General features: G+C 36.5%; 1 protein-coding gene across 2 annotated transcripts in view; it reads right to left on the bottom strand.

The window, feature by feature from the left end:
* LOC134545781 (zinc finger protein 543-like) overlaps positions 1-18340 on the bottom strand; it is a 99788-nt gene that overhangs the window by 59405 nt on the left and 22043 nt on the right. For both annotated transcript variants that reach the window (XM_063388635.1, XM_063388633.1), the window contains exons 7-8: positions 16432-16574; positions 12178-12300 (exon numbers count right to left, since the gene is read on the bottom strand). In XM_063388635.1, coding sequence (XP_063244705.1) covers positions 12178-12300; positions 16432-16574 — 266 coding nt within the window. The remainder of the gene's footprint in view (positions 1-12177; positions 12301-16431; positions 16575-18340) is intronic.

Here is an 18340-nt window from a genome sequence, read left to right as displayed (position 1 = left end):
TGTAGAATTGTTAGTAACAGGATACAGTGTTCAGTCGCAGTTCAGTTGATGATTACAGTTTCCTTCAAGCGCGCGCGCCTCCTTTCTACCCCTCCCTTGGGCTGTGCGCGGACAACTCTACGAGAAGCCTGCTACGTCTCTGCTTTTCCGCTGCCCCTCCGCCCCCTACGCCGCCAGCCCTTGACTGCTGCGGGGTGAGGAGACTGTTGGACGGCGTGGAGATCTGGTGACAGACTCTCCGCTGTTCGGACGCCACCGCCGCCGCGGTTCAGCTCTAGAGGTATTCTCGGCCCGCCAGAAGACGTCTGCGGGATGGATGCTGCGATGTCCGCCACTTAGCGCTGAGTGGCTGAGACGAGGAAAAGCGCCGAGCGCTGCCTGAACCCCTTGCAACCTTGTACCGCCAGAATAGGTCACCTGATACGGCGCTTATCGTTTCTCTCTTTCACTTCAGAAAAAATGGAGGGGGACCTGTCAGCGACACGTCGGACGCGAGTCGCCTGTATTCTACTTGTGCAGCACCAAGGAGATCGCGGTCCCCTGTTGGAGCTGCCACCCGTCGCACCGCTGAAACGAACACGTTGCTGCCCCCTCCAGCGGCACGATCCGGCTAGTTTCAAGTCATTTCTACATCGTCTGAATCAAGGCGTTCGCAAGATACAAGAAGTTGGCTCATGTCACAAACACTGAACTTCAACACGACTTTAAGCTCGGGCTCACAGGGCAGAAGACTTCGTAAGGGGTGGGGGTTGAAGCGCCCGCCGCGCTTCTGTGACGTCATCTCCGTGCCGCAGCCTTCCTTTCCTTCTCCCCTCTTAACCCCTCTCCGCCTCAAGGTGCCAATTTCCCCTTCCCTTTCTTTCCCCCTAGCCTCTCCTCAATTGTAGCGACTGCAACGCCATCTAGCGAATAGTATAAATGAGCGCGTATAACTTTTAATTGTGCATTTCGTGGGTCTCTCTTGGTGGAAGCAGGTCGTCTCTGGCCCGGTCGAGGGGCAGCTCGTCTAGGTAAAATTCTTCAGGAGACGGAGTTAGTGTGTGCACACGATGGCCGTGCGAGTAACGTAAATATTAAATATGCTTGCCAGCCTTGATTTTCATGTAGCCATCCCTTTTGACTTTGACCTTCACTTAATTTATTTTCTGTGTAATATTTTCTTTTGTTTCTTCTTTCTGCTGGAAGCATTTGTTTACTCCCTCCTGCATGTGGTTTTGATTTTAGTTGCTGCGCGACTTGCATTGTCGGCAGTGGACTCTTAACTTATTTCAACGGCATCCAGACCACGCTTTGATTGCTTTTGGTTTAGAAGTAAGCACGTTAAGTGCCCGATGCCGCCCTTGTATTTTTTTTTTCATAAGAGCTTTCAGCTCCGTATGACGTAATTTTACGCATCGTTTTGCCTCGATTTTGCCCTCTTTCTTTTCCTCCCAGCTGTACCCCCGACCGGAGCCATTTGGTTAAGGCATACCCCCCCGTGATCTAGCATATTTTGTTTGAGCACTTCTCTGTATTACGCTTACCTAGGCTTGGCAGTGAATGTCATCATGACGAGACCCACTGAAAATTGTAGCTGTAACAAACCATGTAACCGATCCCTCGCTTCTCTCTTGGGCTTGCATTTCTGTCCGCGGGACTACGCTCTCTATGAGTAATAGATATTTAATATGTTTTTTTCGAGGAGTGCACAATTAACGTTATATTAGGTGTTGGTTTATTTTGTAGTACATAATTCCTTGCCCCTACACGTGTTTGGACAGCTCGTATAGTCTGTATGTATATTGAGTCAGTTCCTAAAGTTGTTAACAGCAACGTACGTCTTGTGAATCACGTGTGTAATGACATAATGTTCACTATGATTTTGGTCTTCGCTCGCCTCCGGGCCGTAACGTAATGCGTACGCACGTATACTTGAATATTGGTTTCTCTCCTCTCTTATAGTGTGTGGTAACTGAGTCATAATTTCGCACAGAAATTGAGCAAATGTCTATCCCCATTGTCAGAGGCGACTGTTTTATACTGCATGATCCAGGGCATGCCTAGGAAATTCAACTTGTAACGGAGAGAGAGAAAGAATATTAACTTGTTGCTTGTTGCTTGTTGTTTCGTACGACTGTAAGAGATACGCAGTAGTAGTTTGTTTGTTGAATCAGAGTACATTGGGCACAAGGTTCACCCTAGTTTTTTCCATAAGTAAGGACTCAGTAAAGACATAAGGAGTGAAAATCATTGTGAAGGGAATAAACTTCAGTAAATGTATGCTAATTTGTATTTGCTACGCACATGCCTCTAGCTGGCATCGAATCCGTTGACAGTGTATGTATATGTGTTAAGTTTGCGAAATTATAACGTTGTTGAGTGCGACTCATGTTCTTTATTTGTATTTATGATTTATCACTTTCTGCTTAACTGTCTTTTCTAGCAAAGACCCCACACACGATTTTCTTGTGCCCCCATACACTTCGCTTGCATGAGTAGGATAATCAGTAGGAGTGTTTGGTGGCGCATGGATGCACCCTGGTGGTATGCTTAACTGGATACCCCCACGCTGCAGAATTATACACAACTTTAAAATTTCCAGATTTCGTATAATTTTCCCTGACATTTACCGGAATTCCCTGACCATTTTAATTTCCCTGACATTTCCCAGTTTTCCCGGTTTTCTAGTCCTGTAGCAACCATGATAATTTAATACTAACCTGTGGGCATCTTCAGTTGCTTACTACACCGTAAGCATTTAGCGAATCCTTCACTAGGTTCATAATAATTCCACAAGAAGCTTCTCTTTCTATTTTGTCTTGCTTCGGTCATTTTTCTTTAATTTTTAAACTGGTTCAAGACACCCGTGGTACTCACTTGTGCACGCACAAAAAAATGATAAAGAAGCATGTAACGAAATGGACGTGCATTTAGACCTGTTTACACAATTGAAAACTTTTAACATTTGACTCTACGATAGCTCTCAAAATATTGTTCCGGTAAAGTTAAAGTCAAGGATTTTTTACTTTACGTTTCCGAAATGTTGAAAACTAAAGTCAAAATCAAGCCACCATTTTGCAGATAACTAACAATATTTGTTTCCAAGCTGAAACATGTTATATGTACAGATTAATTATTAAAAAATACAAATGCTGTAATTAAAGTTTATGCATTTCCAAAACTGCTTTAATTTTCATAGGTTGAATATGTTTAAAATGTATTGTGCAATGCCGACTTCAAAAGGGTAAGATAAGCGGTAAAAGTTTTCAATTGTGTAGGTGCCTTTTAACTTTAAAGAGGAGCATGCGTGCACTGTGCAGTACACATTTCGTTCTAGAATTCCGCTTCGCTAGTAACCTTAGCTTGCCGCTGACGTGAAGATATATACATTCAAATTCATTAGATAATTTATAAAATAAAGACGGTGTAATGTACGTACCATTTCAATGTCCGTTATTCTCTGAAAATCATACTAATTACTGTATTTTGTACATTTACAGACTGGCAATCATTAGTGTGTTTGAACGTTTGAAAGTTTTAGTTGGTTATTTATTTTATAAAGTGGAACATGGCTACGCACATTATTTACAGTAAAACTTATTTCCACTTTTCATGGGGTCAAAGTAAAAAAGTTAAAAAATCGGGAAAGTGTAAATAAAGGGAAGACCATAAAAAGTATCACAGCTTACCTTATTTAGCATGTTTGACTTTCAAGGATAAAAATATTAATAAAAATATCACAGCAAAAGGAAGTTGTACAAAAGAAAAATAACAAATTTACAGTTTCTATCGCTTAAGCATCGCACATTTTATTCTAAAATAAAGTTTGAAAATTAGGGGCGAGACCGTGGGTGCTACTATTATGCAAAAAAAAATGTAAAGTAATCCATAAAAACAAAACCTATTTAAAGAAGGTACATTTATTTAAAAAATTTAGAATATTCGCAGCCTCAGCATTTCCATCCCCGTCGACCACATTTTTCACAACCAAAGATTTACATCCCAAATGATGCAATGACAATAATAATTCCAGGATTCTGGGAAGAAGGGGGGAGGATTAGGTTTTGCAACACAAAGGTTCATTTCATAAGAAGTATTAAAATTATTTCTGTGAAAATATTTTGTTGTAAATAGAATATAAGTGGAATAAATCAATTTTTATTAATTTTTTTCATCATATAAATCAAAACGTCTCTTGGTTTGATATGTATGTATTTTTTGCCAAAGAAATTTCTTTTTTTCTCAAGAATTTTTCCAACTTTACCAAAAAATTTATGTGTCTGTCACTCAGGGAATTTTAAAACTTACTACTCAAGAATATTTCCGAGTGTCTAACCATCACGTCTCAGCCAACACCTTCTCACCTCTCATTGCCACTATCATATATCACGCCAGCAACTTCATACCTCATACCAGCACTTTCACACCTCATGCCAGCATTATCACACCTTATGCTAGCAGCATCACACCACACACCAGCACATCTCACACCAGCATCATCATACCACACACCAGTACCATCACACCTCACGCCAGCATCACCACACCTCACGCCAGCATCATCACACCTCATGCCAGCACCATTACACATCATGCCATCATCATCACACCCACACCAGTACTGTCACACCTCACACTAGTCTAGACCTCGTCTCGCCAACACCATTTTATCTCAGATATCTGTCTCTTACGCTACAAAATCTTAATCCGGGGATATTATTCTTACAAATCAGGCTGCTAGTAACTTTCTGCCTGCCTGACTGACTGCATCATGATCGCTCACCAGTAGCTCATTCTGTGTCAGTGCCAGATCCAGAGGTTTGCCTCGGAGGGGGCTTTCTACTGTAGCACCGGAGGTCAGGTGAAGTTAATATTATAGATAGTTTAGGTTATTCACATTTAACCTGTTTTTATGATACAAATTCAATCTCACTAAATTTTTTAAAGGACTTTGTACTCAGAAATTATAGATTGTATATATTGTTTAGAGTACGGTTTTTTCCCCCTTCATTGGGCCACTTATGAATCCAAACGAATGAAGTTTCAGGGAGTTGGTGCCCCTCTAGCTGGATCCGCCACATTTCTTAGTTTAAACACTTGGGTAATGCATATAACTTAAATTCTATGGCATATTTTCTAAATATTTAAAAATGCAACGTAGACAGCGAGACAGAGCCTTCAGTCGGCTGCCTGGTTGGGACACCACTTGGTGCAGAGCTTCAGGTGTTATCTCACCTTTTAAAATGTGTTTGTCGTACTTTACTGTATATTACATTACGGTGTTTTAATTACCTAACTTAACCCCGTTCAATTATTACCTCACATAGAATATATGCATCAACAAAAATATTACTATTTTATACCACTTAAAAGTAAAATTCAAGATCAAATTTTTTGCTTGGACACACTATGAAATATTTAAACATGAATTCATTCATGAAAGAGCTCTTATTATGAGTAAAACAATTGTAGATGTTTTATACTTATTACTGTGTATTTTTAACTCAATACTCTCAATCATTTTAAATTTTTTATAAATCCAGAAAATTATTTTTAAATATACATAACACGTACTTTCATATCTTATTAGTTTTAAACCTTTAAATTTCTTCAATCAATTAAAATACAAGAGCTAGTGCTATATACTAAGTAGAGAATATAATAAATTTTAGGCAGGATTTAGAAAATGTGGTTTGTTACTTGGCTGAGCAGTCAAAAAACAGCAGCAATACCAACAACATACTTTATCACATGTAAAAAAGTAAAAGAAAAACAGTGATTATTAATTATGAATATTAGTCAAGAAGAAAAGGAAAAAACTGAAAAGAATATTTTGTAATCACTAGTTGCTCTTCAATACACAAAAATTATATTTAGTGATGGTTCGAATCCCATTTTTCTCGAATCCGAATCCCAAACAGTACCTCGAATCCACCCCTCGAATCCGAATCCAGTTCTCAAGTGTTAATTATAAAATAATTTATAAGTTAAGAGAAAAAAATAAACATTATGCAGAATTATTTAACCCTTTAAATTTTTATTTAAAAAAACAAGGATTTTGACACGGTCTGGATCAAGACGATTCCGTTTTTGGTCACATATATTTCCTGCAGTGCTAAACAAACGTTCAGAGAACAATGTCGCAGGTGGTGAACACAAATATTTTTTGGACAGTTTATGTAGCCTGGGTGAACACGCAGACTGAGTTTTCCAGTATTCGAGAATGTTTATTTCTGGGTTAACTGTAGGATCACGTAATAATCTGGTCACTTCATCAATTGCTGTAGAATCCGACTTGGTGGATTTAAGGCATTCAGGTATTATCTGTGAGTACAGTGATTCATGTATTCACGGAAATCGGAAAACTAAATTCAACATCCGACGGAACAATATTTTGTAGTTACCAACTTGACATTTGTTTAAAGTCCCAAATGTAGGTAAACACTTTCCTGAAATATTTAATGGAAACTGGAAGGCGCCATCTTGTCTTCAATGGTTTTAGGCCATAAGAAATATTGTTGTGCGTCTTTTAAAATTAAGCCTCACTAAAGCATAGTGATTAATATGCCCGAAGTTAAAAGTGACGGGGTATTTTCTCTAGTTTACCATTAAAATTCTTTATATTAATATTAGTTATTTTTTATGTTGCTCATAATTATTGGCTAACAAATTCGTTGGTTGGCCATCATGGAATTCTCAGATAATACATATTTTAACGTTGGTAGTCTACACAAACCAAACTTGGTCCTAAAAAAATTCATAAATAGAACGTGTATCAGAATATTTAAAATTGAATTGCGATTAAAATACATGTGTACAAATACAAATACAAATGCATCCATGTTCATGAATATAAAGTAAGTTTCCCAAATCAGTACATGCTTCATAATTTTTTTTTAATATAATAATGAATTAAAAGTACAATACAGTAGAACCTCGTTAATCCGTGATGCGCTAATTCGGGAATCGGATAAACCGGGACGATTTAAAAGAGAAGAAAAAAAAGAGAAGTAAAAATTTTCAGCGCTTAAAATTAACGTCACGCGGGCCGGCGGCCGGCAAACACTACAAGCCATCGCGTGGGCCGCCAAACTCTGCAACGCTGTTTGTACCGACCCTTTGTGTCGCCCCCCTTTCAGCTGTCACATTTGTCACTCCTTAAACCTGAGGGGGATGTCCTGACTTCTGCTTCCCATCTCCCTTTGTTTGTTTCCACCCGCCAACGCACGGCAGGCGCCTGGCGAGTGACGTGTCTGGCTGGCATTCGGCTGTACGAGGGGGAGGGGGGAGGGTGAAAGGTCAGCACGATCTTATCTTTCTCTCTTCGGCTGTTGTAAATGACCGTGAACTAATGGCTAGGCAGTGCTGTATTTCTTTAAGCCGAGACACTAATTCGAAGACGGACGGCCCTTACCGTGAACGGCCGTAACCCAGCTGCACGCCGGTGTCTGAGAAGCTTGACAAGACCTTCCGGGCTTTTAATCGCTAGTCCGCGAAATTCGGAAATCCGTGATAATCTCGGTCCTGACCATCACGTATTAACGAGGTGCTACTGTACCTCAATAGGATGTGTTCCAAGGAAAACGTAAACAGTTTTTAAAGTACTACATTTACATCAATATTTTTCCTCGAATCCCGAATCTTTTCCCTCGAATTTTGAATCTTTCGAATACTAGAGATTCGGTGGGATTCGAGGATTCGAGGATTCGACCGGCCCATCCCTAATTATATTTATTAATGGACTCAAGACAAAAACTAATCATAAAATTTATATCATATAAAAATATGCCTAAGTCAGAAAACTCCAGCTCAACACCAAGCAAAACATTAATATTTCCAGTAATAAAGCACAAGTTGTAACAACCCAGATTACAGCCTTCCCCATGCAATCCAGTTATAATAATTTGTTATAAAATTTGGTCATATTACAGGTAAGATTATCAAATGATGTAAAGTTTTTCCTTTTAAATGTTATCGTAAACGTAATTCACCAGGTTTATTGTTTTTATTAGGGTTGTGCGAATGTTCGGTATACCGATACCGAAATTGAAATTATGCTACTTTCATTTTCGATTTCGGTAAGAATTTCATCTGTCGAAGTTCGTTTTTAGCGAAATATTTCGAGCCAAACGAAAGTTCAATAGCTTACCGAAGTTCGTTTGTTCCAGTTGAAAAAGAACTCGTAATTTAATAAAAATGTACAGTAGAATACCGGTACAATAACGTACCTTATTATAACGTATATTTCACTTTAACGAATTTTTTTTAAGTCCCCGCCAAAAATCGTATCTTCGCCATGCAAAACGGTTTCAGTTTAAAGTATCATATTTTCACTATAACGTATAAATTCTACTAGTAGCGTGGCATTACTACACCAAAATTTACTTAAACTGGTAAATAAATTTCCAGCTAAATGATTAATGTAGTAGAACAAAGATACACAAATACCACCGCAACGTATTTTCTAACCTCTAAATACTCAAAACAAAGTAAACAAAACAGTTGCGCGCACAACCATAGATTATACCGTACGTAGTATGCGACCTGAACAACACAACACCATTCGATACATCGAAAGACGGAGGTTTGAGAGAAGTATTAATTATTTAGACAAAAGTGTTACGCTACGCTAAAAATACTGTTTGATATCTGTGCCGGGATTGTTTATTGTTATTGTTGAGTTTATTTTCAGGTTACGTTATTTAGACACCGCATTGTATTTGTGCTACAATATGAATGATCCTGGAGATAAAAAGAAACGAAAGCAATTCACGCTTAAGGAAAAAGTGGATATACTCAGAGAACTAGACAAGGGGAAAAAAAGCAAGTCGCAGTTGCGAATACATATGGCATTGCGGCTCTCCTGTAGCTATTTTTTTATATATATATTTTTTCTCTTTGTAAAGATATGTATGCATGTTTCAGTACTAAGTACAAAAACTTGAGGTCCCTGTAAGTACTTAGCACTGAGATTCTACTGTAATGTTTTTATATGATTTGCTTGTTACAGTAGAACCCTGTTATAATGTTTTTCAAAGGAGCACAAGAAAAAAACATTATAAGCAGGAAAATGTTATAAGCAGGAAATCTCAATTTGGCACTTAATGTTCGAGCTTTGTACCAATGGACTCACCAAGCTATGTAAACAACTTTAATGTTAAAACCAAAGATAGTATACTTGATACGTGAATTTTCTGAAACAAGCCAACAATTTTTCAACTTTGTCTTGTTCCCTAGTTAAATTTTGTTTGTCTTTAAAGATACACTGCCACATTTTTTGTAAAATTGTCTCACGATTCATGATGACAACATTAAGAGTGAGAACATCTACTCCTTCGCCACCTGAAAATGTTTAATTTTGGGATTCCTACGTATGAATTAAAAAAAAAAAAATTATTTGTAAGCAATAGAAAACACTTTTAGTTATGCCCTCGCTCAATGGTTGGCAACTTAAATATCGTAGGACTATGTACGTGCATCTGAATACCCACTGGAATGGCAAGGAAGAGAAGAGTTGACTAAGGCTGCCAACTGAAACGTAACTATGAACATTGTGTACCTTCAGTATATTGCATAAAATTGTATTTTAAAAAACTTCATGTATTGTATGGCAGTGATTGTAAACATAAACATACATAAAGGAAACTTTTTATCGTAAGTGTTGGAATAATTTGGTTTTAAAATTTTTTTCCCCATTTATTGACTGTTAGAAAGCAAACATTATAAGCAGGAAATTACACTATTTATGAACGTTATATGCAGGAAATAAATACATTGTCCTTATGGTGGAAATATTGGGACTTTAAAAATATGACATTATAAGCAGGAAAACATTATATGCAGGAACATTATAACAGGGTTCTACTGTATTAATAATAATGTAATAACATATGCAAATAATATAAAGACATTAATTAGAAAAAAGATTTCCATTAAGATTAATTTACGTGGTGAAGAAAAAAACTCACGTTAATGAAAATACGGTAAAATCATAATTTGAACAAACATGGCAGATAAAGTAAACAAAATTCAACCGTGATTACAGTAGGCCTAGGTATCAAAACAAAATCATGGAATATTTGAAAAATTACCTGATTCATTTGCTTTCAAACAGTAGTGTAGGTACTATATTCGTAACACATACATTCCAGAACTATTAGTACACTATTTAGTATTTACCGTATACACATAAACAAAGAACGTACCTACTTTTATTCGCGCACAGCCAAACAAAAACATTGTCTGCTTTATTTAAATTTTACATACTCTGTCTGGCATATAAAATCCTCATAATATACAGCCAATTAGACAAAAAGGTCAACAAGTCACTGCATGTAATGACCACTTGGCAGCAACCATTTGTTATGTTTTGTTTTGACCATGTCCCTTGCCTGGTCTACAGCTTCCTGAGCTAGCCATGTGTGACAGTGGTGCAAGATGACGGCCGTTCCGCAGTAGTTACGTGTTTTTTCATCAGTACCATGCACGTGATAAATATATTATCATAGACTGCGACATTACGACTGTAAAGGAAATAGTCTGTGCGCTGAAAGATCTGGATTGATTCTTGAAATTTACGAGTGACATGGGTCTGTGTTGTGTGGTCTAGGGCGGATGTTGATTATATTAAATAGTAATATTTATACAGTAGAACCCCTGTCATACACTTTTCAACGGAGGGCACAAAAATGGTGTATGATGCGGGAAAGTGTATGAAAAGGGAATCTAAATAATACATTTAATTTTCGATCTAGCATACCAGCACAATGTCAGATTAAACTTAAATACATAATGTGTAACCATCAGAAATGTAAAATACAGTCCATAATCAAGTAAAGCTGACATGAGAAACAGTGGCCTTACAAAATGTAACGTTTTTCAAAATAAAAGCATTAAAATGTAGTTTATCCGGAGGAATATAACAAAATTTTGTGAATTTTAGGACTTTTCCGCTTCGTAAAAACGTATGAAACGGGAAATTAATGATTTTATAAGTGTATGTTCCGGGAAAGTAAACCATTGTAAATATAGTACTTTAGGCGGGACCAAAATTAATCGGCGTATGACACGGGAAAATGTATGAAACGGGAACGTATCATCGAGGTTCTACTGTATATACATCAAAAGGTACCAAAATGATTTATGTAATATAATTTATTACTGAAGAGCAAATTTTGGGGCACTTTTTTCTTTGTTAATTAAAAAATTTCGCTTAACTTTCGTTAAGAATATATTTATCTCATAGAAAAATTCATTTTCGTTTCACTTTCGCGAAACTTAATAAATTTTCTTTCACTTTCGTTTCGTGTGGATAAAGTCACTTTCGCACATCCCTAGTTTTTATTTTTATAATTTATAAGTTTATTTTTCAAGTTTTTTTTTTTTTTTTTTGCTGGCTTCTTTGTGTGAGAAGGCATGCTGGCGTAAATCTCCTTTGTTATTTCCATGACCGAGGCTTTGTTTCACACGCTAGGCGTTTGAGTCACAATCACGGGAGTGTGAGAGAGAGAGAGACAAAATTGCTGGGACGTGGGAACAGAAGTAAGAATTTAGTGGAAGTTTCTGTTGCCATGCACCGTGATTAGCTGAGAATTACGTCAGCGAGCCCTGGACACTGTCCGCACAAAGGGAAGGAAGGCTGTATAGTTAGTCATTGTCCGAGCACCGTGCCGAGCAGTCATTGTCCGAGCACCGTGACAAGAGATTGTGGTCGGGCGATGGCTCAAATAACATAGTAATGTTCTTTTGTTAAAATACAACTTTGCTGCTATGGTTCGGGCGACACCTAATAACTTTATTTTTTCCGGACATTTTGATAAATTAGAACTTTCTTTATGTTTCCGTAGTCATAGGCAAAGCCCACAGCGAGGCTTTTGTCCATCCGTCGTTGCCCGGAACATATCTGGGCAATGTAATGTGATTTATCACAAACACACAGGATGTAATTCGTAACAAAAGTCTACGTGTTTTTTCCTTTCTGGATGTACATTTAATTTTTTTTGTCTTATGTTGTGCGGAAGATATTGTGATTTTTACACGAATAAAAAAAAAACAGGTATTACATCGAACATTGCATATGAATTACTTCGTGACCTGCTACCAACCTGTATTTTCACTCATTACCTAATTTTGAGCTAGCCGGAGGTGGTGAGTGGTAACAAAGTGCTTACAAATAGTACGAATAGCACTAATTCTTACCGTAAATCACACTTGCTGCATTGAAACTCTCGACTTTTGCCGTCCAGAGACACATGACACGAGGTATGAAGTCTGAGTCTATCTTCAGTGGTGAACTTGCGAAAGCAGCTTGGCACGTTACACCTACCAATCATAATTACACATCATCATCATTAGCATAGTTTGCATGCAAAAAAAGTGTTTCGGGATGCACATGCTGGGTTGAAAAGGAGGTAAAACAAAACTACATTAAGTATGCAACTATACTATTTGAACAAGAGGCAGGATTAACATGAACCAATAAATTAACAGGTTTCAAAAAAACTTATACATAAAAAAAAAAAGAAAACTACATAGGGCACACACTAAGAACTCTGGAGCTTTACAAAACACCTGTCACTATGTGCCACACCTTGCACTGCAACCTCGTCAACTTCCCCTTGAACCCTTCATATTTTTAGACCCCATAAGCTTTTTTCAGAAAGCTTGCATTTTGTGGATTGGATAACACTTGTTCGAGTGTCTGCATATAGGGATCGAGAAGAGGATTCTTCTCATGCCATTGGCTGGTAGGCCTGTGCAAAGCTTCGACTATATGAATCAATTGAACTTTTTTTTAACATTCTATTCAACTTCACCAGAAAATTTGTTACTAGTTTTATCTGAAGCTTCCTTTGTGATGCAAAGCTTAGTGTCTGATGTGTGCTACACATTTGTTTCAAAGCATTAAAACATTGGATGCCCAAGATTTGCTCATGAAATTAGATTTTTTTATGTACCGTGTTTTCTCGTATAATTGTCGCACATGAGGAAAAAAATTTTTTTGTTAGGTAAAGTTATTCATAAAAACAAAACCCGTTCATGGAAAGTATGTTTATTTAAAAAAAGGTGGAGTATACAATAGCACGCCAAACAATCTATATTAATAATTCCTTAAACAAAAACCTTTCTTCAACTTTAAATAGAATAACCAAAACTCTAACGCGAACGCAAGCCACTTGAATCTGACGTGAACTAACGTGTCGTAGTACACACTTTCCACGAAAGAATGCGGGCTATCAAATGTAGTTAACTTGGCACCTAACAGAGAGTGCGCGTTGCATCCAATCGGTGAGGTATCGATATTCGACTACGTGCGTGCGCTCTATACGGGAAGCAACATAACCAAACATGAATGATGCGCTGACTACATTTTTATAAGCGGTACGCTGCGGTAACGCAGACAAGCAGATAAAGGAAATACCGTTTAAAAACGTCTTTAAAAGAAAATTTACACGTCAGACAACTTTGTATTTCCGTTAATTAAATAAATTAGTGGTAATGACAGAAATTAAATTTTAGATTATACCTACACCGCGGCGACGCAGACGATCAGATAAAGGAAATAACGTTTGAAAAGTCTTTATAAGAAAATTTACACATCAAACAACTTTGTATTATTCCGTTAATTTATTAAGTAAGTGGTAATGAAAGAATAAATACTAGATTTTTACTTTAAAATATATTGTTTTATACGGAAAATATACCTATACAAAGCACTCGGCATCTACTAGCGGAACCAAAAACATCATGCGAAGTTTACGCGAGAAGTTATTTTTATCCCAATTTTGACAGCTTAAAATATGGTTGCGACGATTACGCGCGTGCGACCATTATGCGATAAAACACTGTAAGTATTGCTTGTGTTTGCTTTCTTTGTAAATGGCTTGTTAACATCATTTTCTTTTGTCTTGTTTTTGTTCTTGCCACTATTGGCATGTTGCATAAGGATGTGAGTGAGTGAGAGTGAGTGAGAGTGAGAGAGAGAACGAGAAAGGACTCAGGACAGCTGTTGCAATGCGCTAGTATTAGCTGGTAATTATTCAAAGTATTTTTTTAATTGGTTAAAATGAGGTCTTCAGAATCTGTTTGTTTTCCTTCTTTTTTGGTCATAATTTTTGCCCGAATAGCCTCGTTACAGGTCATAAAAAATTTGTATACAGCCTGAGTTTTGTAAGGACTGTGTTGTGATTGGCTGGAGAGGCCATGCACCTGCAACTTCAGATGTGGCTGTCGAGCCTCTTTCATTTGGTCTGCGTTTGTACTAGGTACCCAGAGGTCACGGTCGGGCCAGGGTTTACAACATATACCGTATTTACTCGCATAATCGTCACAGCAATTTTACCAAAATTTAAGGAGAAAAATTGAGGTGCGACCATTATGTGAGGAAAAATTGAAAAAAAAAAATTTTTTAAGTAAAATTTTTTTGTAAATCGCTTGAAAAGCTAAAGTAAAGAAGTTAATATCTAGGTACATGGTACCTATACATAATATGTATTTACAATACGCGCAAAATAAACAAAACAACTTTTGGTTACAAGAAGTTTGGCAAAATAAAAATATAGTATAAACACGACATTGCGAAAAAATCAATAAACAAAATACATTAATAAAACACATTCAGTCTGAACACTCATCAAGTTTATCTATTCATTGTCTGAACTAAATTCTGATGAATCAGATTCATTTGCCGGGACGTCAACGTCATCTTAATCGCTGCTATAGTCACGTGTTATTCAAATTGTCTTTTTGTTTTCACCAGTCACGAACAAGTTTTTCACTTACTGAAAATTCTCTTTCCACGGCCCGATTTCCGTGCTCTTCTGCAAATGTGATTACGCGCAACTTGAAAGCGACAGTATACAAATTGTATTTACCTATATTTTCACAAAATGAACTATCTTAAACTCTGCAATTACCGGTACTTTCCACTCCAATGCAAACGATATAAACAATGGCATCACAGCATCTTATCTTCCACACACATTCCTTCCTCCCACACGGCCAATTAGGACATGCCGCTCAAGGATGGACCAATGAGAAGCGCCACACGCCACGTGAAAGCAGGTTGTTCCATTGTGTTTACGGCTGTTCCGATCGTGCCACACGCCACATGAAAGCAGGCTGTTCCATTGTGTTTACGGCTGTTCCATTGTGTTTACGGCTGTTCCATTCGCGCCTCGCGCCTCAGTCGCCGTCAATAAATTAGGGTGTGACGATTATGAGGAGAATCTTAAATACCAAATTCATTACCTCAAACAATCGGTGCGACGATTAAGCGATGGCGACGATTATTTGAGTAATACGGCAATTATGTGTGTCGAGAATTTAGGGGTTGTGATCCAGGCACAACCTTTTAACATCAATAGTTTTTTCATCTTTTGGAATTTTTAACTAAAATTTTTGACCACAGTGATGTTCGAGTGACCACACCATTGTTCTGAGGACGTAGTCCTTCGGCCTGCTCTGTGAGTTTGTGTGTAACCATGGGACTTAACTACGAACTATCTTTAAATATTCATCCTTCAGTACCTGCCAAAAGCTTGTTTGTTTTTAAATCAGTGAATAGGTTATGTGCAATTCGAGTGTTAATTCTACATGTACTTTTTCTCATGGATGGAAGATGGCTGCCCTGGACTCTTATTTATTTGTAAAGACTTACATATTAATACAATAGTTTCAAAATACCAAAAATTCAGCACAGACAATGAAGGATTTATTTACCTTTATTATGAGCCCAGACTTTAAAGGAATTCTCTTTATGTATAATATTTATAGGTAATTTTTATTGTTATTTTTTTAATTAAGTATGTTCCTAAATTATATAATGGTATTTACAATTTCCTATTTTCCTCATAAAAACATACTCACACCCATGTATGTATACTGTGCTATGTATAAACTGCACAATTTTGTGGTTTTTTTCGGGTAAATTTAAGGTAGGTTTTTTTTTTGTATTATTTATTGCCACCATTTCTTAAATTTTTTTTTTAGTATTTTCAGGATTAAATTTGTTTACTCTGAATTTACCCGCACACATTGTGGTGCGAGCAGGCCAGAAAATTTAAGCGGATTTAACATTTTCATATATTTTGTCGAAGTAGTATTTGTTTGTTTGAATAATGCACCAAGGCCATAATATAAAAATGAGTCACTAGTAACTGTTGCAAGATCAAAAAGTAAATAATTGTCCAATCTACCTATTTAGAACATACATTCTGGCCCAAACTTTCTGCTAAATAAATTATATTAACTGAATTGAATATATCAAAACATACCTTTTTTTAATTACAGTTAATTTAGATAGATTGATTTTTTTTAAAGTTGTATTTCAGTTCTTTATGGTGTATATGTATAACTTGCATTTTGGTGTTACATGGTGTATGATGCGCTTTTCGGTTTTATTTAGGTTTTCTCGCAATTCAACTTTTAATCATGTCTGTATGAATGAGTCACCTCAGCTTCTTTTCTTTGACAGGTGTGGCAGGCTTCTTCTTTTTTCCTCCTATTTTTAGGAGCTTTTCCGCAGGCCAAGAACTCTCTGCGGGCTCCGCACCGGTCGCGTCTCCCTCGCTGGGAGGCGAGAATGCCTTGTGCACCTACACAAGACCACACGGCAAATCCACACTAACCTGTATTTACAAAAGCAAACTAACAACACTGACACTAATAGAAAGACATGAAGCATTTGACTTCTGAGAATACATTTTATGTACATTACGAAATGGATGGTCTGATGACAAAAAGTCATAATTTGTAAGGAAAAAAATCTTTAATTGTTACCATTTCAGCCAACTTAAAAAATCCACATAAAGTTTCCCACCCAAGACAGTATCAACATGACTAATTGATACTCCAAACTTCATTCTACGCATGATACATCATTTATCTGGGAAACAGGGTGGTAAATTGATGAAACTTAAGCATACTATGTAAAAAAAAATATTTTTCTCCAAAAGAAGTTAACTATAAAAAACTTAACTGTACACAATGCAGAATATCTTAAGCAGAAATCTCTAAACAGCCTATTCAGAGGAGTCTCATCATCATAAATTTCTGTCCACTAAAAGAGCAGACTTTGCATATACATATACCTATATTTCAACTATTTATACAGAGTTTCAAGTAAGTATATCAAGCAGCCTTACAAGAAACAAGAAGAGTCAATCTATTATATGTATTATACTGAATAGCAGTGAAGTTTTATTAAATATTCTTTTAATAACTAATATTTTTGTAGCATAAAAGCTGCAAAAATTTAAAAAGAATAGTTTGCAAGGCAATCTTTCAAATTTTATTCATTAATAATTTCATCTGGCTTACTGTTAAGAGCTTTTATTGTAATCAATTACAAACTATTATATCTGAATGTAAACTTATACCAAAAGCTAACAGGCTAGGGGTGGGCGGAAGCGGGCAATCACAAGGCATTTGCGAATAATTTTTTTTTGTTTTAATTGAATAATGTTTAAATACTAAAAATGAGAATTGTAAAAGAACTTATTTTTTTTTTTTTTTACTTTTACATAAAAAATACACAAAGAAAGGAAATGGTAAGAATGTAGATGTAGCAGCTTTCTGGGCTATACAAATAATAACTGAAGTAAAATGTTGGTTAGGTTAAGTCAGCTACAATAGTATATATGAAAAAACTTTTTAAAATATTTAATTAATCAAAAATTGTGGTTTAATGCAGATAACATAACCTAATAAATCTTTTACTTCCATATTTCCCATAAGCTGCTACTCTACATACAGATCAAGGAAATTTTAGCAAACCGCAAAATACTACAAAATTCAAAGCATTTCACAACAAACTTGATAAATGTATTCATGAAATAGTGTCTAAATGGGCTCATATTAACATTTTAAACTATAGTCATTACCCAGTTTTCGATGTTAATGGCAGCCAGGTAAACTGTATTTTAGTACAGCAATATCACAAACACATTTTCTGCCAATTTTTCTCTGGAGTCCAGAACAAGATAAATCTATGTTCGTTTATTGTGTTTTGGATTTTTTTTTGTCATTGAAAAATAGTAAATACAATTATTAAGCTGCTACTGTCATATGGTGGTAGACTGATCATGACCATCAATTTAAACACTAATGTAACTATCGCTTTCATTTTGTTTAGGGGCCATTGCAAAGGCATCTGTTTTTTCCATTGTAGTCAATGGTCGTATTTAAATTTTCCCACTGCTAGAACATACATTGAAACAAATACCAATACTATATTTACCTAAATATAATGTGATATTTTTTTACCAAAACTGCTAAATCTTAAAGTAAGAGTAGCATATTAGGTAATTGCAAACTTGTGTCTTGCCACTGGAAGATGTGAATTTACAGTGATGGAGTTTAG

This window comes from Bacillus rossius, chromosome 1 (genome assembly GCF_032445375.1).
Source record: "Bacillus rossius redtenbacheri isolate Brsri chromosome 1, Brsri_v3, whole genome shotgun sequence".
Taxonomy (NCBI): domain Eukaryota; kingdom Metazoa; phylum Arthropoda; class Insecta; order Phasmatodea; family Bacillidae; genus Bacillus; species Bacillus rossius.
The sequence above is the reverse complement of the archived record's forward strand: the minus strand, read 5'-3'. Positions and strand labels throughout refer to the sequence as shown.